Below are 25,220 nucleotides of genomic sequence, written 5' to 3' on the forward strand. Positions count from 1 at the left end.
CCCCCCCCCCCCCCCCCCCCCACCCCCCACCCCCACACACTGCTCCCGATTTCCCATTAAGGATTTTATTGCATTCTTACTATGTCTCTCTCATGATGATTAGCTTGTGAACATGAACTATGTATTCTTTGGAACCCTCTACCTCAGAAGGCAGTAGAAGCAAAGCCTTTGCATACTTCTAAGGCAGAGAATAGTAAGGCATCAACATCAACTCCACTTCCTAGTATTATCCTCTCACACCTTTTATGCCCAAATATCAGTGCAATTCTGTGTTGAATCTACTCTGTGAGCACGTACAGCCCTCTGGATTAGCTAACGAGAAAACATTACAGTTCTGAATGGAGAAATTTCTCCTTATCTAGACCTACCAGTTTTGAGACAGTCTTCCATACTTTTAACCCAGTCTTTCCTTCTTTTTGTTATGATCTATTTAACCCTAGTAGAGATAACACTGTGCGGAGCTGGAGGAACACAGCAGGCCAAGCAGCATTAGAAGAGCAGGAAAGTTGATGTTTTGGGTCGGGGGGCCCTTCAGGAAAACAAAAGTTCTTTCTGTTCATTTTTGCCTGTGTCCTTAAATCTCAATAATGGAGGTAGACTGTCATTCCTGCTTTTCAGATGTCCTATTAATCTCATTATCTGCTTCCGCTTCCAGGAGTTTTCAGCCCAAACAAAATGCTCCATTGAATTTTGGCCCACATTACTACTTCTGATCCCACCCCTTTATGATCCCAATTTTGAGAATAGGTCTGGAAATACAGTTTGTGGTGTTCTTTGAAGTCAACACCTTTTTTTAGGAAGTGTGAAAATAGGGTTTTGTTTAAATGCCTTTAATGCATCAAGATAACATTATAAATTTTAAAAACTATTTCAAAACTGTCACTAAATTCTTAATTAATACATCTATGCTTTTATAGGACAAAAGTAATCAAAAGAGAAAGTTTCTGAAGCGTGGTGAAGGACTAGCAAGATTCTCAAATGTTAAGTCAAGATGTTTGACATCCAAGAAAACAACTGATAAGGAAACAAACATAACGAACCAACAGACAGCAGGTTCTCAAAGTTCAGTGAACACCACGCATCAAAAATTGCAATGCAAATTCACAATATTAAACAAAGAAAACCATTTCGGAAGCTCAGCTGCACTTATCAATAATCCAGCAGCAAATAGTAAAGGAAAGAACAACTCTGCTTTGTGTGTTAAAAAGTTAACTGCTTTGGACAACGGTAAAGAAGAAAACTCCCTCCGGTCACCTCTGAAAATGCAGGCAGACAGAAAAAAAATTACATCGGTTGGTAAAATTCAAAATATCCCTAAAATCACTAAAATGGAGAGTGCAAACATGGCTCAAAAATACGAACTGAGTGCATCAAAACAAACTGGACAGAGCACTGTCACTTCAGATAGACCAACAGCGGTTCATAATGGTGATAAATTTCACACAAATGAACACATAGTTCCTTTATGGCCAAGTAATAAAGAAGCAAATGGACATGAACATACACTTGAAACATCATTTCAGAAAAATTTGGAGAAGTGGAACAAGGAAAAAGAGAAAGAAAATATAGAATTGCATGAATTTGAATTTCTGGAGGAGGCGGCTGAAGAACTTTCCTTCTCTAGCAATTCTTCCTTTGTACTCAAAATGGTACAGGGTAATTGGCCAAACAATGAATGTCGCAGATTGTCATCTACCCCAGTCAAATCTGAGCAACACCAAACCATTGAAAATTCAAGTGAGTCGGTGCATGTTGGGAATACAGATTTTGAGGAAAATGTTAATCTTAAAAGTTCTAATGTGTTAGAACATAGGAATAGGGTAAAGGAAAATGGGAAAACTGTTTTAGGCTCACCAGCCACTGATAAAGTAGCATTCAAAGCTGTTGACTGTGATCCTTTAGAGGATGAATATAGCAATTGTAATACCACTTTGGATTCTGAAATCGATGACCTTGATTCCACACTGACAAATGAAAAAACAACGAGGAGGCAGTCTATAGTCTGCAGTAGTGACAAAGAAGATGATCCTAAATCTAAATGTAGAAAAAAACCAACAGATATTCTCAATAAAGCCAAGAACATGGATACAGATCTTGACTTGTCGTCGTTGTCCTCGTCGTCGTCTGATGTTGATATTGAAATGCCTACTGTAATAGAAAACAGGAAGGTTTTTTTGAGCCAGAAACAAGATTCATCTCGCTTCAATTCCAGATGTGAAAGCAGTTCAACTTTGCATCAAGAAAATGTTGATTTTGATGATGAACAGACATGGGCTGACCTGGACGAAAGTGGATTAATTAACCATGAAGATAACTCAGCAGAACCTGCTAATTCTTCTGTATTAGATCAATGTTTCTCTTCTGGAAGAACAAATGAGGATAAAATTATGCAAAGAAAAGTTGCTTCTGCTAAGAAGGGAGATGTTGTGGATGAAAAGAACATGGACAAAGCCACAGAATCACCCCCAGTCACTGATTTGATAAAGAGATTGTTTCCTTCACTGAAATCCAAGACTGAGCCTGGATTTGATCGAGGACTGGAACAAAAATTTAAAGCTGTGAATGATAAACCAATAGGTATAATATCTATGTACTTTGTTTCTTAAATCAAAATGAAAGCAGTGTATGTTTTCATTAAGAATTTGAAAAAGCTTCTTGCATACTGGGGAGCTCGGTATTTCTGTTGGGCTAGAGCTGGTATGGCCAACCATCAGTAGCTGAGAGCAGGATTTTTAAAAAATAGAATAATTCTTTTAATGTTAAATATTATATTATCCCGACTTCCTTTTTAAGCACTTTGAAAATAACAAATATTTTGTGTACTGTAGGGAGAGGCAGGCAGTCAGGGATGATGAAAAGTTTGTAGATAGGAAGCTGGAGGTGAAATGCTGCTTGTTATTGTTCAACTTGACAAACTGTTAGGAGATTTAGAATCAGGATAATGATTGCCTATTCACATAAACATAGGGAGAGCTAGCCTTAGCATAAGGCCAACTTGGAAAAATTTTATATATCTTGAGGTTTATACACACATTGAAAACCTATTTAGTCAATTCCCATCATATATTGGCCAGTTGCAGAGAGAGATTACAAAATGGAGGTATACTAGAAAGAGAGGAAATAGGATAATACGTTTGCCTATATCTCTTAGAATCGCTAATTAAGGAGCAGATATTGAGTTGAAGGTCAGAGGAAAAATAGAATAAGTGGAACCACAGCATCTGCAGTAGAGACTGAACAGCAAGAATGGTATTTGACATTAGAGCAGAAGTAGTCAACGAATAGTAGGTTGAGGGTGTCAGAACTGGACTGAGGACCATACAAGAAAGACATTTGGTTGTGAATTGAGACGTAGCCATTGATCATTTGAAGTACACTTTTTCACTACAGTGGAAGGTTGCAGCACTTTGCGTCACTTCACCACCAGATCTTCAATCAGCACCCATCTAAAAGCAGGGAATAAATTAAAAAGAAAAACACACTCAGCAGAACAAGAGAGATAGGAAGGCAGATAGACAGGAATTATTCAATAGGAGCTGTTTAGAAAAGAAAAATAAAAGCCCAACAGGGCATAAAATGATGGTTAGGAGCACAACAGACTGTTTGTTTGAGATAACCAGGTGTAGAGCTGGATGAACATAGCAGGCCGAGCAGGAAAGCTGACGTTTCGGGCCTAGACCCTTCTTCAGAAAATCCTATTGACTTTTTTTTTTTGTAATAATTGTGAAACTGTCAATGCTGATTGTCATTAATGGCACTCATTATGATCATATTTCTTGAATGATAATTTCCATAGATTTTTAATGTGCAAAAATGATGTTCTACTTTTTATTACGTAAAGTGATTCAAATGTTAAGGCTGGATAAAAATAAGCAGTGTGTTAGGAAGGGACAGGAGCTTAAAGATTATGGCATATTACTGACTAAGGTGCCATCGGGGGATAGTAGAAAAACGGCAAAGCCAAAGCATCGTATTGAATGCACAAAGTTTCACAAATAAATGGATGAGCTTATGCGACAAGATTTCTAAAAACCTCTAGTGATATGTGTCTGCAGTACGACTAAAGGTGGGATTCAATAATTTGGAATGTCTTTTAGAAGGGTTAGTCAAAATAGAAAAAGGGCCAGGGTTTCAGCAATGCTAAATGATCGGGTAGACAGTACAAAGAAAGAATCTTGGATTTCAAAAATTCACGTAGAATCTGTTTGGATGGAGCTGAAAAACAAGTTGGAAAGGAGAATTTTGTGAGTGGTGACCTTATGTAAATTGAAGAAAAAGTACAGTAGAGATTAGGGCTGTGGCCATCAAATCTTGTATACCTAATTTCTGGTGCCCTATGTTTTAAAGATTTGGCTGCCAAAGATCATGAATGTGTTATTTATGATCTTCCAGAGCAGTCCCTCTGGATTAGAAGGCAGCAAAAGTAATGTGCTATTTTAAAAAGGAGGGGGAGAAAAAGCATAATTATTGGCTAGTTAGGCTGCTCGTGTAGGGAAAATGCTTGACTCTGTTCTTAGGAATGTTATATAACAGGGCATTTCGATTATGATTACAACATCAGCAAGAATCAGAAAGTTAACATGCATGTACATCAAGCAATTAGGAAAGCAAATGGCATGTTAACCTTCAGTACAAAGGGTTTGGAGTATAATGTCTACAAAATCTTCTTGCTGTTGTTAGGTCCTTGATGAGATCATTATCTAGAGTACTGTGTACAATTTTAGTTTTCATACCTAAAACAAGTTAGGTATACTTGCATTGAAGAGAATGCAACGACCGTTCACTAAGCTGATTCTTGGTATGAGGGTATTTCCCTAGGCCTATGTTCCCCAGCATTTAGAAGAATGAGTAGTGATCTCACTGAAATATTTAAAATCTAAAGGGGCTCAAACTGGGTAGAGATGTTGGATAGATGGTTTTCTATCTGGGAATCTAGAACATGGGGTCATAGTCTCAGAATAAGATATTGCCCAGTTAGGACTAAGATGAGGAGAAAGTTCTGGCGCCAAAGGGCCTTTGTAATTATCTCTCTGATTTTCTGCCTCAGATTTGTAGTTCCAGTCATTGAGTATATTAATAGATTTTTGGATACAAAGGGATAAGGGGATATTGTGACATAGAGTCACACAGCGCGGAACAGACCCTTCGGTCCAACCAGTCCATGCCGAACATAATCCAAAACTAAACTAGTCCCACCTGACTGCTCCTGGCCCAAATCCCTCCAAACCTTTCCTATTCGTGTACTTATCCAAATTTCTTTTAACCGTTGTAAATGTACCCACATCCACCACTTTGTCATGTCTTTTTTAAATCTTTCTCCTCTTACCTTAAAAATGTGTCCCCTCGTCTTGAAATCCCCCATCCTAGGGAAAAGACAACTATCATTAACTCAATCTCTTCCCCTCACTAGTTTATAAACTTCTATAAGGTCACCTGTAAAGCACCTACGCTCCAGTGAAAAAAGTCCCAGCCTATCCAGCCTTTCTTTTTAACTCAAACTGCTCATACCTGGCAACATCCTGGTAAATCTCTTCTAAACCCTCTCCAGCTTAATAATATCCTTCCTATAACTGGACAACCAGAACTGGACACGGTGTTCCAGAAGAGGCTTCACCAATGTCCTGTACAACCTCCACATTACTTCCCAATTCTTATACTCAAAGGACTGAGCAGTGAAGGCAAGCTGGGTTGATATACTTCAGTTACATCATGTTCTTATTGATTTATGGAGCAGTTTCAAAGTCCAGAATTGCATAATTCTTATTCTGTTTCTTATATTCTTGTATTCCAATCAGAAATCAGACAGATTGGCCAGTGTATATTGTGAAGCTTTCAAGGGAGAATGTAACTAAGGGTGGAAGCAGCATGAGCAAAGTTGTGCAGAGAATAATTGCTAGGGTGAGTGGAAAATGCATTGGAAAGATTTCCAACAATTTGGAGAAAAGTTTAATATTTTTGTTTTCGAGAAATCCTGGGGAGTGAGTGAGCAATTGTTTCAACAGTTAGCTTGCCCACAATAGCTGAACTTGGAGTTGCAGTGCCTCAAGAAAAAATAGCATAGACACCTTACGTTCTTGCTATGGTTTTAGTGGGTGTTTCACTAATCTCCTTGGTGGACAATTGGGAGGCCCACTGTGGGACTTTGTCCTCTTTCCTCTTCCTAGTTTTCTTAATCTCTTAAATTGTGTGCTTCAGGCAACAATAACAATTATGTTAACTCTTCATTTTTACAGCTTTCATTTTAAATATATTTTGCGCTGTTTACTAGGTGCTGGTATCCAGTCCAAGTTACTGAGGGATAAACTGGCAGAATTAGAATATGAAATTAACCAATTTCGAGCAGAAAATGCTACATTGGCCAAACTCCGAAATGATAGAGAAAAAGCCATGGTGGACCTTAGGTACGTGCTTGTGGTTAATTCCAATAAAAGGGAGCATTTATACAATACTTATCGCTCCACAACCTGATGGCGAAACAAAGATAAATTATTTTTCTACCCCTTTAAAAATGTCATAGAATGAAGCAAAAAACTTGTACAAAATCCACTGCACGTTACTATTTACTAAAAGTTTGGGTCTTTGTTTGAATTTTTTTTAGGTTCGGTTTCATAAGTGAGTCTCCAATTTCGTGTGTTCTTGTACCCCCATCACCTCCCTACACAGTCACTCACTTTGGTATAACAGTATCCCATGAAAATCTGAACTGGATATTTGTGATCTTTTGCAGATGCTGCCATGTGATTGCCTCTAACATTGTTGGTAGTGAACCAATAAACCATCGATATCATCCAGATAAAGTAGCTTGCTTAGTTGGCACTGGATGATGCAGGGATAGTACAATCAGTGAATTTGTGACCCAGTGAAATTAAAATATTCAGTTAACTTCAAAATTGCCCAGTTGTTCCTAACCAGACCTTATGAATATCAGATCTTTGCTGTAAGTTTATAACTTGAATAAAAATTAATTTATTCTTAATGCTGTAACTTTAGCAGGACAAAGCCAAACAACAGTGTGTTCGCGGGCATATAACTGGTACAGGTAAGTTAGCAGTGAATATGAGCACTTTCGGTTGAGTTCCACAAGTGTTCACTCATTTTTTACAAACTAGAATTTTTTTCTCAGAACATTCAACAATTCTTTCACTGTATAGAAAACTAGAGAAAGTAAAACATAGTACCTGGTCCTAAAGCTTCCAGAATCAATCCGCATCTGCCAAAACCAGACAAAACAAACGATCTGTGTTTTTGTTTTAAATCAATATTATCTATGTTTGGCTGGTTAGCATTGTTTTCTCTTGACTGACAAACCCAATATTCAACCAAGCAGCTAGCACTGAACATAGCAAAGCTCGATGCCAAATCGTCCAGTGTTTTTTCGTTGCATTGTCTTCTAGACCATTCACCAGCAACAAACATTTGCTTTCGTTTTCTTTTAAAACATTCAGCTGTTCAAAGTTCAACTAATCCTAACACCAAATCGCAGTTCCACCAAAACTATTAAAAAATAGGGAGGCCTCTGCAGCGCCCAACTAAACACCTTCAACATTCACTTCCTTTACCACTGACATACAGTGGCAGCAGTGTGTAACACCTACAAGATGCACTTCCCAATTAACTAGAGTTCCTCTGACAACACCTTCCAAAACCATGCTCTTCTACCATCTAGCAGGACTAAGGCAGTACGTGCCATGGGAGCAACTTTTCCTGTAAGTTACCCTCCAAAAAGCCACATGCCATCTTGACTTTGAGCTATATGCTGTTCCTTCACTATTGCTGCGTCAGTATTCCATACTGTTTCCCTAATAGCACTATGGGTATATTTACAACCCAAGAACTACAGTACTTCAAGAAAGCAGCTTACGACTAGTTAGGGATGGGCAATAAATGCTGATCTAGCTATGACAACCATACCGCATGAATAAATTAAACCAGAGTAAAAATAGTAGGTAAGTCTAACATGTAAAGTTGTGCTGCTTAATTTCACAGGCAACTCTTGCTGAAAATTCGAAACTAAATACATCTCAACGGTACAATTAAAATCAAAACCAAGACAGGCTACTTAATGTTCTCAGTTATTGAAAGCAGCTTCAATGCATATTCCATTAGCATTTTAACCAGTGTCGTCTGCATTTTTAAAAAAATTATGTGAATACCCTTTGCTTTAAAAGCCAAACTATTTGTGACAAAAATCCAGAAATGCAACACAGTTGTAAGAACTCAATAAGTGAATTGTTTAAAAAGTAGAGTTTGTATATTTTGTTTTTGTTTGACAATCTGGAATCTGTAAGTTTCTTGTCCAGAATGGAATAAGACCTAAAAAGTAATGAGTGTGAGAAGGAGAAGGTTAAATGTTAAAAATCCATTTTACTAACGTGGCAAGTAAAAATGTTACTGCTAATATTGTTAAGCACTGAAAGCAGTCAATACGGAAACATTTGCAAAAAACAATGTGTTGCTGTCATCTTATGATCTCCTGAGAAATGGATGCATTTTTTTAAAAGATTAATTTCCTAACTACTGACTGAGATGACTGAAGGGCAAAATTGAATGTTTTAAAATTTTTACAAACAAGACTGGAAACACTAACTAAATATTACTTTGGTGTATTAGTTGCCTATTAAATATTAAAGAATCATTTGTATTGATTTAATGCAACCAAAACAAAGCATGTTTTACTTTCTGGCAAGCTTCAGGCAGATACGTATGTAGAGTAAACTATTAAGTCCCAAGCTGCAGCCAACTTGCCAGCAGGTTCACTTCTTCCCATACCAGGTTGAATCTTCCAGTGTCCTTTTTAAAAATCCTTCCTCTTGGCCTGAGGTATTCCAGAACTGGCTTCTACCATCCAGCAAGGCTCACCTTAGTATTTCAAATTTCAAAAATTCCTGCTCCACTCTCTTCAAACAGTGAACCATCAAGTTAATGAAAGCAAACTACTGCAAATGCTAGAGATCTGAAATAAAAACAAAGTGCTGAAGAAATTGTGCAGATCTGGCAGCATCTGTGGAGAGGGAACAGACTTAACTATCCAAATCCAGTATGACTCTTTGTCACTATCTACTCTCATCAGCATGTTCCCAGGGTCCTACTGTTCATCATATATTCCCTACCCTTGTTTGTGCTGTCCAAGTGTCTCACCTCACAATAATTTGGATTGAATTTGATTTGCCACTGATCAGCCCATCTGAGCAGCCTATGTCTATCCCCTTTTAGTCAAAGGCTATATTGCAACTGCAGTGTGCCACTTGGTTTCTTCACTGCTGATCCAGATTTCAAACCATTTAATCTTGTTCCCACAAAGTAGCCATATAGTGGATTGACAAATCTTTCTGTAATGATCCTACTAACTAAATTGAAGACCACAGTGTTACTTCAGTGGTTTAGATTCTGAGTTAAAATATGATATAAAAGGCAAAAATAACTAATAGAAGATGTTTGATCTTCAGAAAAGAAATTGCAGACTTTGAATGTAAGAAAACCGAACAGTTAACTCAATTCGAGGAATATAAAAAAGAAGAATTCAAACGACTCCAAAAAGAGCGAATGATTTTTGAAAAACATGCTGCTGCTGCAAGAGCAATCCCTGACAAAAAGGAGAGGCAAGAAATACAGGTGAAAATCTCCCTTTGCATTGTTACACTTTTGAAAATTAAGTCCACTTTTCAATAATTGGGATGCTTTTACTGAATTCTTGACCAAGAATGTGTAGTAATTTGATTTGTATTTGAAAATTTACCAATAGTTTCTTTAGTTTTTCTCTCTGGTCAGTTTTCTCATAACTTTAACTTTAAAATATTGCTAAAGTTTTCTTTTGCACTCATTGGGACAAATGCAAAAATGCTAATTTTAAAATAATGACAACAATTTATATGAAAGGAAGGAAAAAGTTGCTGATTCCTTGGCAAGTCAACTCTGACCAACGTGCTGCGATCAAAAATGCAATGGGGGAAACTAAAGGCTTTCCAAACTCCTGGGTAATTAAAAAAGACGCAATATCCCTTTTTGTTTGCAGAAAATGGTTTCCTGCATCTAAACGTGTTATTTCTAGCAACTGTAAAAGAGCCACTTATAAGTTCAACTGAAAATGTTAAATTGATTGTGAGTATAGCTATGAGCATGCTCAGGATTGTTCATGAATTGCTGTTGAGTTGCAGAATAACACCTGATGTTTTTGGTTTGTTAGTGCAGGCTGTTGATTATGGTCTGTACCACTTGAATTTTCAGTGCATCCTAGCAATGTGAAACACTTTGACAAACCTGTTCGTCAGAAATCTCAAGGGATCATGACATATAGGGTGCCACTGAACAGTACTAGTTCCAATGGTAACCGTCAGAACATGACTAAGCCAAGATCTATTCTAACACCATATAGATGGGATTATTAAAAATGTGCCTGGCTGTACTATATATAACTGAACCTATTACAGACATGTCAAACAAGGCAGAGCAGAGCATGACCACAATCTTTTAGTGCTGATGGCAGCAGCACAATGACATGGAATGGCATTTAACACCATGGAATGCTAAGTCTTCATCAAACAGCTAAATATTTTTGGGTCAATTTACTTGCCTATAAAGTCCGTCCTGATTGAAGCAAAATTGTGGATGTTAAACATTTGCCCACCTCAAGGGATAAGAAGAATCTTAACAAGGATAAAAAGAATAACATTGCCTTGGATATTTCATCTTTGTCTCCTTTTCTGTAAAGTTTGGAATATATCATATCTCCACTGAGAGCTTAGCTCAAGAAATATGCCCCTTTATGGAGCAAAATGATATCAGAATATCTTCAATTCTCTCAAGCTAGTTCTGTTGACAAAATCTTGCCCACTGCAATACTACAACTCCAGGAAAGACACGATTCTGGAAGTAGATGCATCACAAAAGATCCTGGGTGCCTGTCTTCTGCAAAATGGAAAGCCTATTGTTTCTGGTTTAAAGGCCCTTTCATCTGTGCAAGCCAACTGTTCCAATATAGAGCACAAGACATTGCCTCTGGTAATTGTCATCATGCATTTCACATCTACTTATTTGGGATGAAATTCACTCAAGGTAGACCATATAGTACTAAAAATGATCTCTTGTAAACCACTAACAAATGCACAGTCGCATTTATAGTGTTTTACTTCTCAAGGTGCAAGGCTATGACTTTGAAGTCAGATACAGGGCAGGCAATAATTATGTTTGATACACTGAGTAAACTCCTGTTTAGATTCTCACTTGTTGGAAATTACCATTGCCCAGCAAATGTGAAACATAAATGTGAAGGACACTGTGTGGTTGGATTTGATGATGCCAATTCTGGGAGATATGATCCATGTACCCGGTGTCATATCAGCACTGAAATTCAAACATAATGTCGTTCAGTTGTGTGGGAGATGCAGGCAGCATCTTGTTAATGAAAAATACTACTCGCATTGCACAGTAGCATCATGTCTCATTATTTGTGAGAGACAAAAAAGAACAATTAATGTTTTGAGTGTTCTGTTACAAAAATAAAATGCTGCAAATACTGGAAGTCTGATAAATATAAACAGAACTTGTGGGAAATGTTCAGTAAGTCTAGTTGAATTTGTGATGAGAGAAGTCTGTGACATTTTGTCAGATCAGTGAAAAGTTGGAAATATTATATGTTCTTAGCAAGTGCAAGGGGAATGAAAGGCACAGTGGAAGTTCAGTAATAGTTTGAATGGAGGGATGGGAAAAGAAGAGAGGAGGAAAATATGGCAAAGAGCACAAAACAAGTTGCGAAGAGAGGTTGTTGTCAAGAATTTTGGAATTGATGTTGAGTCCAGAAGACCATGAAGTGCACTGTTGAAAGATGAGGTGCTGTTCCTTAAGCTTGGCATTAAGTTTCATTGTAATGCTCCAGAAGCTTGATCAGAAAGCTCAAAGCAGAAACCAGGTGAAGAACTGAAATTTACAACTTGGAACAGGTGATGTGTGTCGCACTGAGGTATCGCACTAAGCTAATGAAAGAACAATTGTATCTATACACAATGCAGTTTTATTTCACAAACTCAAATGGGAATTCAGAAGGAATTTCTTTACCGAGTGACTACGTGGACTTGCTATGTGGAATAGCTGAGGCAAATGGTATAGGTGGATTTCGGGAAATGCAGATTCCTGTATTCTGATCCACATGCCGTAGATATTGTGTGGGAATGTTGGGGAAGCACTCCACTATAAACCACACACCACCTGACCTGTATATAAAAGGAGAAGGACATAAAAGATTATGCTGGTAAATTTAGATGAGAATTTATAGGAAGAGGCTCAAACAGAACACTATATAAACCTGGCTGGATCTAGTGACCCAAATTGTCTAGCTATAATAGTGATTTACAGTTGCTTTACATATGCTTTTGGAACTTTTTGTTTCTTTCTTTCTTTCTTTCTTTCATACATAGGCACTGAAACGGCAGATTGTCGATTTGCAGGAAGAACTAAAACGAAAAGAATTAAGGTGGTCAAGTATTCATGCAAGACTTCGAAACCAGATTGATACACTGGCTAAGGAGAACAGAGAACTTAGAGATGAAGTTAACATTATGGAAAGACTTCGGTTGGAAACTTGGAAGAAAGCTGAAGCATTAATTGAGAAGAAAACAGACACCACATCTCCAGGACTAAACAAAACAGAATTAGCAGTAAGCTTGGGTAGTATACTTTGGGTGTGACAGCATTTTCACATATTACATTTCAACCTAGACAGCTGTGATACTATGCACATGCTATTCAAAATAGAGAATGTCCAATTAAAATTCTTAAAATTTGTCATTTAATGAAAAGGAAGAAAATCAGAAGAGGCTTTCCTGTTGAATTAGTATTGTATCATTTCTACGTTTCTTAATTTCTGTTAAAAGATTTTGGCACACAAATTACTTTGAAATAACTTCTCATCAATTTAAATATGAATTTTTAGAACTATTGAGTTGCTAAAATTATTTTCATCGATTCCATAGGGTTTTCCATATTAATATTTTAAAGTATTAGTGTAGAACTCAGCATTAACATAGAAATGAAGGGTACATGTAGGAAATAAGCATATTCCTCTCACTATGAGCAAGGTCACAGGAAATTCGTAAATAATATATATTACCTTGCTCTGTGCTGTCGCATGTAATGCTTATACCATAATTCTGAAACACTCCTCTTGGTCATTCTTAAGTCGGTATATTTTATGATAATTGCATCCAGATTTCTTCTGTCATCTCAAATTAGATTACGTCATTGTAAACTAAAAGTCACCTGAGCATTTAACACTGTGGCAAGTAAATCCAAATATGTGAGAATAGTTACCATCTAGGTGTCACTGTACGAAACATGCAGTGGCTCATGCAATTCAGCTTTCTCCACTTGAGTGCCTTGTAACTGATGCAAAACCCACTTAAAAAGCTGTATGTCTCTTTTTTTTTTTCCTCTTCTGAACACCAACCCCCCAGCCAACAACAAGTATATTCAGTTTGTTAACTGATCGAACCAACCCTTATGTTAAAATACCAATATGGTACCCAAAAGTCTTGATTGATTTTTACTGTCATGTGTATTGAAATACAGTGAAAAGCTTTGTTTACGAGCAGTACAGATCACAGCGAGCAAAGGATGTACAGAGCAAAAAGACTTGAGGCATACACGTTTCATTGCAGGTTATATTATTTGAGGCTAGATTCTGTTCAACAGTCTGATAACAGCCGGAAAGGAGCTGTTCCTGAAACTGCTTGTATGTGCATTCAGGCTTCTGTATCTTCTGCCCGATGGAAGAGGTTGCAAGAGGTCACTTACCAGGGTGTGATGGGTCTTCGATGTTGGCTGCCTTTCCGTGGCAGCGAGCCATGTAAATAGTCCATGGATGGAAGGTTGGCTTCCGTGATGGTCTGGGCTGTGCACACAACGTTCTGTAGTTTCTTACAGTCCTGGGCAGAACAGTTGCCAGACCTGGCGTTATGCACCCGGACAGTATGCTTTCAGTGGTGCATATGTAGAAGTTCGTGAGGGACCTTATGGACATGCCAAATTTCCTGAATTGCCTGAGGAAGAAGAGGCGTTATTGTGCCTTCTTGACTGTCGCATCTACATGGGAAGTCCCAGACAGGTTGTTGATTATCGTCACTAGTCAAGGCTATTATCCAAGGAGAAATGAAAGCCCAAAATATCAATCATGACAAATTAGAAACTCTGGCCACAAGAAGCAGGTGAATAATAGCCTAAAAAGAACAGACAAATTACTCAACATTCTGGTAGGAATTAAATATCACAGCCATGCTCCTGATTTCAGATTACCTTTTGAGCAAAGTCACTGAAAAATTGTTCACAATTGCTTTCCCTACAGTTGTGCAAAATGGAGAAATAAATTTTGTAATTCCATAAATATTAGCATTTCCTGTAGAGTTTTTTTGTAGAATTGGAAGCAATCTTATTTTCTGGTTGGAGGTATGCATAGTGATCTTAGTATTTTTTTTACAATAGGTTCAACCAGATGTTCCGAAAGACAGAGGCAGAGCTGCACAGACAGGAGGGAAGAAAATCTCTCGCATGATTGAACAGGTACCATCATCCAACTTTTAACAATGTTGTATTTGTTATCTATATAGGAGACCTTGATAAGGCCACATTTATTATCCATCATCATAATTGCTCTGAGAAGGTAATAGTGAGTTTACACAACAATGTTGGGCCTGGAATTAAGTTATAATCCAACAACTTCAAAAGAACATCATTATATAGGAGACAGAATAGAGATAAAGTGAAAATTCTGAAGCTGAATGTCTCAAGTGCAGTGGCTTTTATGCATATGTTAATGAATTGAATAAAATAATAGAAAGCTGTCGACCCAAGTTTGTAGATGATGCTTAAGTTAGGAAGCAAAGTAAATTGTGCAGATGAATGTAGGAATTTATAAAAGGAACTAGAATGACTTTAAAAGTTGGACATAACTACAGGAAATGGACTAATGTACGATATCATCCTTTTTGAATACAAAAAGACAAATCAGAACATTTTCTTAATAGTAAAAGACTAGGTACAAAGGAACTTAAAAGACGCCCATATATAAACACCATAAAAATTGGAGCTTTATTTTTTAAAAAAGCCAAAAATCTTAATGAGTATTGATCTTTTTCTCAAAGGTTTAGAATTAAAAAGCTAGAAAGTAATGTTTCAGTCATACTGAGGCATTGTCAGATTTGCTACATTGTTGCACTTACTTTTGGATGCTGAACCTTGGGCATGGTTTATTGCGTTGCAGAAAGATGCACTGTAATGCACGTTCATCAGTGTGATACTGGAGATATGGAGCAAAGGTAAACATGTGCGATTGAGGTACAGATTAGCTATGATCCAAATGAACAGCGGAACAGACCTAAGAAGCTAAAAGGCTTAATTGATCCCTATATTCAGATCCACATGACAAAGACATTAAGTGTGGGAGTGTCCAGGAACATGGAAATGAGTGCTTTCACTATAAGCCTCACACCACGTGACCTGTATATTATATTGACGTTTGTAGCTTCACTTAGGCAGCTGAATAATCCATTGTGAATTTCTTTTGTCATTCACAGGATATGAGTAACATTGGTTAGGCCAGTATTTATTACTGATTCCTAATTGGCCTTGAGAAGGTAGTGGTGAGCAGCCTTCACGAACTGCTGTGGTCCTTGTTGGCATAAATATACCCAAAGTGTTGTTATGAAGGGAATTCCAGAATTTCAATGTAGTGACAGTGAAGGAACAGCAATATAGTTCCAGGTTTGGAATGGAACTTCCAGGTGGTAGTATTAGTGTATTTTTCAGTGAGATTACCTTTTAATTCTTCTCCATTCTAAAGAGTATAGATTTGCTTGATTTACTTAGTCTCATCATAGCCCAGATTTTCATACCAGGAACTAATTTAATGAATCATTGCTATACTGCTTCCAATCAAATTTCTCATAGCATTCCATGTGTGTTCTCACCAAAGCCCTGCACAATTATAGCAAGACATCTTTATTTCTGTACTGAAATTTCCTTGTAATAAATACCAGCATGTTATTTGCCTTCCTAATTGTTTTCTGTACTGCATGTTGGCTTCATGTGTTACTGTACATGTACACACAAGTTTCTCTTGACATCAACATTTATGCTTTTCATTCCTTTCAAAAACTAATAGATATTCCAGATGGTTGTTGCAGCAGTATTTACTGAGTTGTGCATTGGGACTGCACAAAATCCCAATGCAGCTGACACTGAGATTTGCATGGGAAATTGAAAATTCTGTTAGGCAATTACCCTGAGTTGTGAACTATGCAAAAATGTCCCTTTAAAGTCAGAGATCTTGGAACGTTCCTATTCCCATAAGCAGAATAGTTGTGGTAAAAGTTAAATAATTAAAAACCTACTCTAACCCCTGAATCACTATTAATCCATTCACCTACACACTTCTGCACCTGACTATATTTCACCAGACCCAGCAAGCTGCCGATTTCCCCCTTAAACTTCACTTAAAGCTGTTAACCAACCATAAGTACTCAACCTTAGCCACTTAGCTGGGCACCTCTCATCCATCGGACACCCTACCCCTGGCACTCTAATATCTTCTCCACCCACCTGCAACCCTACCCCCATTTTAACTTTCATACTTAATTTCATGGATTAATTAACTTGCATACTTAATCCTTCACAGCTGCTGTCAAAGAAGTTGCTGGATATTTAAGTTACAGCATGTGTCAAGTACTGCTGTGAAACGGGCCTCAGATTCAACACCACTGGCTCCACTGTTCCTGCATGGGTTCCATTATTGTTTAACAGCAGACTCTAGAAACTTCCACACCAGAAGTGATCTAAATGTAAAAATACCTTTTTTTTTGTGTCCAATCAGGGTACGAAATGGGCCTTCTGAAACTAATTGGAATATCTGGACCATTATACCTTTCTATTTTTACAATCAAAATGAATAACCTTACACTACCCTTCATTATGCTGCACCTGCCCTCTTATTGCGTACTTACTTTGCCTGTATATATTTCTTTGCAGCCTGCAACATCTTTCTCAACCCAGCTTTGTATTGATGGCAAACTTAGGTACTGAATTTTTGACTGAGTCATCACGATAGATTGTAAGTGAGTAGCTGAGGCTAAGTAGTGATACTTAAAAGAACTCCCCAGAGCTCACCCTGTCAATTTAAGAATACCCCATTTAGGCCAAGCATTTGGATCCTCTCCATTAATCCATCCCTTATCCTTGCTACCAGATCCATAAGACATCCCTTTAATGTGTGTTTAGTACCTGAATGAATATTTTTGGAAATTTAAGTGCAGTACATTTGCTGGTTCCCTTTTATCTAACCCAACAAATGCTATTAAATTTATCAATAACAATTCCCCTTTCAAAAGACCACTTCGTTATCTGATCATACTGTGATTTTCTAAGGGCATTATTAAGACTTCCTTAATAATAGCCTGAAAGAAAGTGTTGCAATCTAACTGGCCTGTAGTTCCCTGTTTTCTCTCTCGCTCATTTTTGAATAATGGTGTCACAATTGAACAATTGCTAATAATTCCATGGGATCAGCCATGATCATATTAAATGGCTGAGCAGGCTCGAAGGCCTGAATTGCCTACTCCTGCTCCTAGTTTCTAGTTCTAACTTTCTGCTCGAACAATTCCAGAATCTGGTGAATTTTAGAAAATTGTAGCCATTGCATGCAATATCCCAGGGAGTAGATCATCAGGACTGGAGATCGGTCCAGTTTTAGACCCTTGAATTTATCCAGTTCTCTTTGTGAATTTCCTTAATTTTGTACTTACTTTGGCACCTAGGTTATTATCTATTTCTGATGTGTAATCAGTGTCTTCTACTGTGAAGATAGACAAAGTAATTGTTCATTGTCTCTGCCATTTCCTCATTTCTCAATATTCTGGCAGAAGTTTAATTTGAGTAAAGATAGATGATATTTATTGTTGCAGACTACCCCAAGAGATGTTAAACTTGGACAAGCTGTGAAATTATCTGCTCCTACAGTGACCAGAAATAGCTTAAAAGAAAGTGAGTACATCTTTCCAGTTAACAACAAAATAATCTTATCTGCAAAGTTATTTACAGGTACAGACAACTGTAATAATTTTACAGCTTCTATGATGTGTGGGATTAATATTGTAAAACACATTTGCACCCAGGAATTTGCAAAATTTTACAGCTGTGTGCATGTATCTGTGTCAATTGCAACATATTCAATAATGTATTAGCAAAGTCTATAAATAATGCAATGTTTGTTTCTAACATTAAATGTTAATCAATGAAAACAGTGAATTTTGCCTGAACTGAAGGAACAAAGATAATTTGAATGATCAGGGATAGAATAAAGTTGGAGAATACAATGATAAATAACTAGTACAAACAGAAAAGGAACTAAAAGGGAAAATAAATTTAATGGTTGGTACAGCTACATTAGTAGAACTAACATCAAAGATGGATGAACAAGAGGAAGAGATTTGCAGAGAGGATCTGAAAATAATACATAATGACTGAAACCTGACTAGATTGAGAACGTTAGCCTTTCTGCTCCTATGATGCTGCTTGGCCTGCTGTGTTCATCCAGCCCTGCACCTTGTTGTCTCGGATTCTCCAGCATCTGCAGTTCCTACTATCTCTGATTCAATTTTAACCCCACTGCGAAGCCTCTTCTAAGGATGCCTAGCCTGAAGAAGTTACCCTCCTCCCTCCGGACAAACCTCAGGGGATCTCTCTTCCACTGCAACGGCTTTTCTGATGAAGGGTCTAGGCCCGAAACGTCAGCCTTTCTGCTCCTATGATGCTGCTTGGGCTGCTGTGTTCATCCAGCCCTGCACCTTGTTGTCTTAGATTGAGAACAATTTTGGCAAATAAATATTGCAGGATATAACACATTCAGGATTAAAAGAGAACTAAGGAATGTATCTGTTTCAGTTAAAGATAACATTATGGAAATGGTTTAAATAAAGTGCAACTGTTACTGGACAGATACAGAAAGCTTATGTATTGAGTTAAAAGAAGAAATTTTTCCATCCTATTAACAGTATATCATAGACCACAAACAATGGAAGGGCAAAGGAGGAAGAAATAAGTGAGAAGCAAGAATAGGATAATGTGTACTCTAAGCAGTATTATATTTTTGACGGTACAGACCCAATGGGCCAAAAGGCGTCTTCAGTTCTATGTGATACTTTTTAATGCAGTAATGTTGGGAAGTACATGATTGCCACAACCAAAATTGATCAGCAATTTTGTTTTATTCATTCAGGTTCTGTTTCGATATCTTCCGTATCCCTCACTGATGTGACTGATTCTGCAACGGGTAGTATGATGCATTCAGAGCTCTCTGGAAATTCTCCAAACTCTGTTGGGGTTTCAGCACCAGCTGGATCTGTAAGTCTTCAGTGATAAATATGCATACTGGTAGAAAAACTGATTCTAGATTAAACCAAAAAGTTTAAAGCAGCAAGATGCTAATAGTACCTTTTTAGATCACGATGATGAAGAATAGATTTACTGTTTAACTTCGTATTGGTATGATCTCAGCTGATGTTACTACTAGACAAGTTGGATCCTAGAGCGAAATCGTGCTTGATCCTAGTTTCTATTTATTTTCAGTTTAGTGTGACAGTATTTTATTGAAACAAAACCACATAGGGCTGAAGAATTGGTTTTGGAATAAAAGAGAAATTTATGAATTTTTATTTTAAAAAGCTACCATCAGTGTAACACAATTTGAAAGCTTTCAAAAACACATGGCAAAATAACGTTCCATCTACTCCCCATTGCTACACAGTTACTCAGAGGAATGTCCTTCCCTGCCCACCCTGTAGGTTTGACTTAACTATTCTAACCTTGGTTCCTACCGTGAAGGGTTTTGGCCTGAAAAGTTGACTTTTCTGCTCCTTGAATGCTATCTGACCGGCTGTGCTTTTTCAGCTCCACATTTGTTGACTCTAGTTTCCAGCATCTGCGGTATTTACTGTCTTCAGTTCTTGTCCTGTGAAGTTGTGAAATCCTAATATCACTGACTTCCGAGAATTTCTCAGCTTTGAATAACCAATGCAGATTTCTACCAAGCTCTCCTGGTATTGGAAGCTTTCACAAACTGAAACCTTTATATTGAGAACTTATTCCATTAAATGCTTTGAACAAACTCCCTTTTCTAGGAGAAATCATTCTTGCACCAACCCCAGTCAGGTCTCCTTTGAACTGACTCAAAAGTTTTTTAAATTTTTTTTTATATAAACATATTGATCACACTAGCTTCTGTTAAGCTAATGGCTTCATTTCTTCTTGTCCTATCATAAAAACTACAATATAAACACTCCAGGAGGCCTTCAGTCATCTGCTTTCTACTTGAGTATTAAACCCCCTTCACAAAAAAATGACCAATACTTATATACACCACTTGTTTGAAATCCAAATGCTGAGAAAATGGTGTTTATGTATAAGTCACATACCTTTTTCGTCAAAGTATTTTCCAGCTGGGGACACCCAATGACCCATTAAGTTTATACAGTGAACAACTGACCTATCAGGTCCAGAAAATTTTTAAATTTTCAATCCTTGTTTTGTTCTGATGCAGCTGGGCAGCTGTGGGGATACTGTAGTTATTCCTCGTGTCCAAGGCTAGGGCAGAGTTATTGCTTCTAATGGTTAACCAAAGGCTCATGCATCCGTGAGGATCAACCAAAGAGGACTGAGCTGTGGTTTTGATTCTCCCCTTCCCTGTAGTTCAATAACCCCATCAACTCAGAAGTGGGTATGTAAATATTGACCAGTGAATAAGATACTGAAAGACAGGTAGCACACTGGGAATCATGCCCCAGCAAACTTTCGATGTATTCAGGAAGGGAGGTAGGTAACAAGTATTTTTTTTAAATATTCATAAAGAGAATGCTGAAGATATTCTGCATCTCTAATGTAATATGGAGAGAGGATGGTAGGATTAAAATTTCTAGTCAGGGATCTTTATCTGGTCCTAACAAAAGTTCAGCAATCTCTGGCTTGCAAAGAAATTAAGTGAGAATATGGAAATTATGCTTCTAATAGGGATGTCATCAACAGAACATTGCAATAATGACATGCAGGATGTTGTGCCATATGCATGACATGGAAGATATTGTTAATTCATCTCGTGTGCATATGATAAGTCGCTGTCATTTTTGTATTTTTGTTTTTTGCCATTCCCTGTTTGTTAACACAATACTGGGGACCAGAAATCAAATTTGGCAACATGTAGATGAAATGAGTGTGATGTAAGTTCATGATGTTATGAAACTTAGGATTTAATGTGACAGCACCATGTACAGCTTTAAGCTGTATATCTATATTGTGTGTGCTAAGGAAGGAAGGAATGACTTAGTTTAACTTTTGAGTTCTGAGAGTGGTGGTGTAGTATCTGGAAATAATTACATGCACTTAAATGAAGCTTTTAAATAAATCCTTGAGGTGAACAGTTAAATGCTTTAGAAAAGAAAAGGATGTTACCTATAACAAGGTTTACTATGACACATGGAAATAAATACTGTAGCCAGTTCTTTTAGAAAGACAGAGCATCCAGAAGGACAGTGAATGTTCAGGTTTCTATCAGAGCAGCTGGTCATTCGGGAATAAAAAGTTTTATAAGAGCAGCAATGCTGTTTAGCAATCTCCAGAACAGTCAGGACAGGAGAATGAAGTACCGGGTGGGTTAATGTCAGTAAGATATAGCTCCAGAAACAAAAGACTGAGGAAGAGGAGCTTAAGCAATTCCATGTTCAGAAATAAGTGAATTATGTTAGCAGTTTGTTCAAGGATGTAATGAAGAGACATTACCTCAAAAAAACTATCATGGAGTGAATGTAGACATTAGCTAAAGAAAATGATGCTAACTGAACAAGGAACTTTAAAGTGGAAACAGGGTCACCTTCACCTGAGGTTTAAGTATCTAAGAGGTTATATGGGAACTTTACCTTGTAATAGGATCATCTAGTTCTTGTCTAGTTTAAAATTTATTTTTTTATTCATTCACAGGATGAGGGCATTGCTGTAAAATAGACTTTAATAAATATTGCTTGTTTTTTGTTAAAAGTACATTAGCAGCCTCTTTTGAATTTGTTTAGTGATTGAACATCACTATAACTAATTTACAAAAACTAAAAAGCTGGGTTCCACTCTGGGATCGGACATGTTTAGTATTACGGTCAGCTGGAATCAATAACAGTGCAAACAAGGCAAGAAAGAATGGTAGTGACTGAAAAATGATAAGCAGACTGTGACAGGAAAAGATAGAGAGTACATATCTAGGAGTGAATCAACCAGTAAGATCAGAGGCTACAAAAATAATAAAAGGACAAAACTGAAGGCTCTGTATCTGAATGCATTTAAAACAAAGCACGTGAAATGATGATATAAATAAAAATAAACAGTATGATCTGATAGTCATTACAGTGTCATGGCTGCAGGATGACTTAGATTGGGATCTGATTATTGAAGGATATGAGGCATTTAGGAAAAACAAAAAGCAAGGAAAATGTGGAAGGGTGGCCTGTTAATTAATGATGATATTAACACAATACAGAGTGATGACACAAATTCTGGAAACCAAGATATGGAAGTGATTTGGATAGAGATGAGAAATGGTAATGGCAATGCAGTAGTTGTGGCACTGGTGTAAAAGCTGGCTAGCAATAACCATCAGGTAGGATGGCATATGAAGAAAAATAATGGGAACTTGTCAGTAAGCTATGCCAGTTGGTAATAGGGGTTATTGATCTGCATTTAAACTTGATAAATCAGAAATAGACAAAGGTAACTGAGATGAGTTCAGAGAATTTTTTTCAGGATTGTCTCTTGGAGCAGCACAATCTGGAACCAGCCAGAGTATAGACTGTGTATTAGATCTGGCATTGTGCAAAGATTGATTAATTAATGACCTCATAGTGAAGGTGCCGTAAATAGCAGTTACCGTAATATGATTGAATTTTGCATTCAGTTTAAGGGGAGTGGATCTGAGACTAATACCTGGAATGTGAATCCATGAATTTCTCAATGATGGAGGAACCCAACACATTAGTTCTTAAAAAAAAGTTGAAACATTTGCAGCATTTAGCTGGATATGCCGTGTGGATGATCCATCTTGCTCAACACTAGAAGTGCCTATAAATACCAGTCTTCAGTTGATTCAATTCACTCCGCATGGTGTCAATAAATGGTTAATAGCACTGCAATGGCAATGGGCCCTGACAACATTCTGGAACTTGTACTGAAGACTTGTGCTCCAGAACTTGCCACATCCCCAGCTAAGCTGTTCCAGTATGGCTGTAGCACTGGCATCTACTTGACATGTGGAAAATTGTCCATGTATATTCTGTACACAAAGCAAGCCTAATTCAACCTGGCTAATTACTGCTCATCAATCTACTCTCAATCATCATTAAAGTGATGAGAGATGTTATTGTCATTACTATCAAGAGTACATAGCAACAGCCTACTTACTGATATCCTATTTGGATTCCACCAAGGCCACTCAGCTCCTGATCGCATTATAGTTGTTTCAGTCAACATGTTCAGGCATGTTATGACACACAGGTGGGACTTGAACGTTGGCTTCTGGCTCCGAGGAGGAGACACTACCACTGCATCACAGAGCCTTTCCCCACCTAGAACATCCAATCTTAAGCAATCTAAACCTTAGCCTCCTTGAAGTGGGGTTATAGGTGGCTGCCACAGCGTCTGGACCTGACTTCATTATACCCTTGGTTCAAACATGGATTAAAGGGCAAAGTTCAGAGGTGAGGTTAGCATGCCTGCCTTTTATAGGTGTGGCCTCGAGGAGCCTTAGCAAAACTGGAGTCAATGGGACTTCATTGGTTGGAATCATATGTTCCCCAAAGAAAGCTCGCTTTTCGTTTTGCTTATCGTGGTCAGCATTTATTCTCCACCCTCATTGCTCTTGAAGTAGTGGTGAACTGCCTTCTTGAATCACTGCAGACCATGAGTGGTAGGTAGACCAACCATGTATTTGATAGGGAATTCCAAGATTTTGACCCAGTGACACTGAAAGGACGCAATATATTTTCAAATAAAGAGGGTTAGTGGCTCAGACTGGAACTTGCAGGTGGTGGTGCACCCATGTATCTGCCCTCGTCCTTCAAGATATCTGTGGTCATGGGTTTAGAAGACGCAGTATAAGGAGCTTTGGTTACTCCAGGTCTGTCATCTTGAAGCTCCAAGGATATCACTGCAGGAGTTTCTCAGGGTAGTATACTATGCCCAACCATCCTTCACTGCTTCTCTAATGGCTTGCTTCCATCAGAAGAATGAAGGGAAGTCTCATAGAATTTTATAGGTTTCTAACAGGATATGATGATAGGATAAATTTTGGGAGGAAGTTCACAATGACTAGAGGCTTCAGAAGCAGGGGTCATAGTCTAAGGATACAATGTAGGCTGTTTATGACTGAGATGAGGAGAAATTTCTTCAGCCAGACAGTGGTGAGCCTGTGGAATTCTCTACCACTGAAAACTGTTGAGGTCAAAGCATTGAATGTTTTCAGGGAGGAGGTTAAGTAAAGATCTTGGGGCTAAAGGGATGAAGAGCTTTGGGGAAGAAAGCAGGAACAGACTGACAGCCATGATCACATTTGAATGACAGAACAGGCTGACAGGCCGATTAATCTACTTGTGCTCCCATTTTCCATCTTTCTAAGAGGGGATATTAATTGTGCAATGTTCAGCACCATTCACAACTTCTTGGATGTGGAAGCAGTCCATATCCTAATGGAACAATACCTAGCAGGAAACATTCAGGCTCGGGGTGATGAGCAACATTCACACTGTACAAGTACCAGGTGGGTACTGTAACAACAAGAGGCAAACCTAACCATTCCCTCTTGATATTCAATGGCATTACTATTAATGAATTCCTCCATTGTTAACAATTGACCAGAAACCGCACTGAACTAGCCATGCAAATATTGTGGTTACAAGAGCAGGTCATAAGTTGGCATTCTTGAAGTAGAAAAGCTCAGAGTCTGATGGAATAGGTGCTTGTATTGGGAGATATTATTAATAAAGAAAATGCATGTAGTGAGAAGTGCGAAGGTCAGAGAGGAAGCTATAGGTTGTTGAATAGAGTTGGAGTCTGAGCACAAAATAAAAATCAAGAGAACTGCAGATTCTGTAAATCGGAAACCCGCAGAGATTGGTGGAAAAGCTCAGCAGGTCTGGCAGCATCTGTGAACAGAA

General features: G+C 37.8%; 1 protein-coding gene across 4 annotated transcripts in view; it reads left to right on the forward strand.

Moving 5' to 3' along the window:
• The window catches only part of LOC109935652 (centromere protein J), a 71,103-nt gene that overhangs the window by 27,302 nt on the left and 18,581 nt on the right, over nt 1-25,220 (forward strand). For all 4 annotated transcript variants that reach the window (XM_048598280.1, XM_048598278.1, XM_048598281.1 and 1 more), the window contains 7 exons: nt 918-2,577; nt 6,269-6,401; nt 9,447-9,612; nt 12,411-12,650; nt 14,470-14,547; nt 17,943-18,021; nt 19,256-19,380. In XM_048598280.1, the coding sequence (XP_048454237.1) occupies nt 918-2,577; nt 6,269-6,401; nt 9,447-9,612; nt 12,411-12,650; nt 14,470-14,547; nt 17,943-18,021; nt 19,256-19,380 (2,481 nt within the window). The remainder of the gene's footprint in view (nt 1-917; nt 2,578-6,268; nt 6,402-9,446; nt 9,613-12,410; nt 12,651-14,469; nt 14,548-17,942; nt 18,022-19,255; nt 19,381-25,220) is intronic.

Source organism: Rhincodon typus, chromosome 6 (assembly GCF_021869965.1).
Source record: "Rhincodon typus isolate 14 chromosome 6, sRhiTyp1.1, whole genome shotgun sequence".
Classification (NCBI taxonomy): Eukaryota; Metazoa; Chordata; class Chondrichthyes; order Orectolobiformes; family Rhincodontidae; genus Rhincodon; species Rhincodon typus.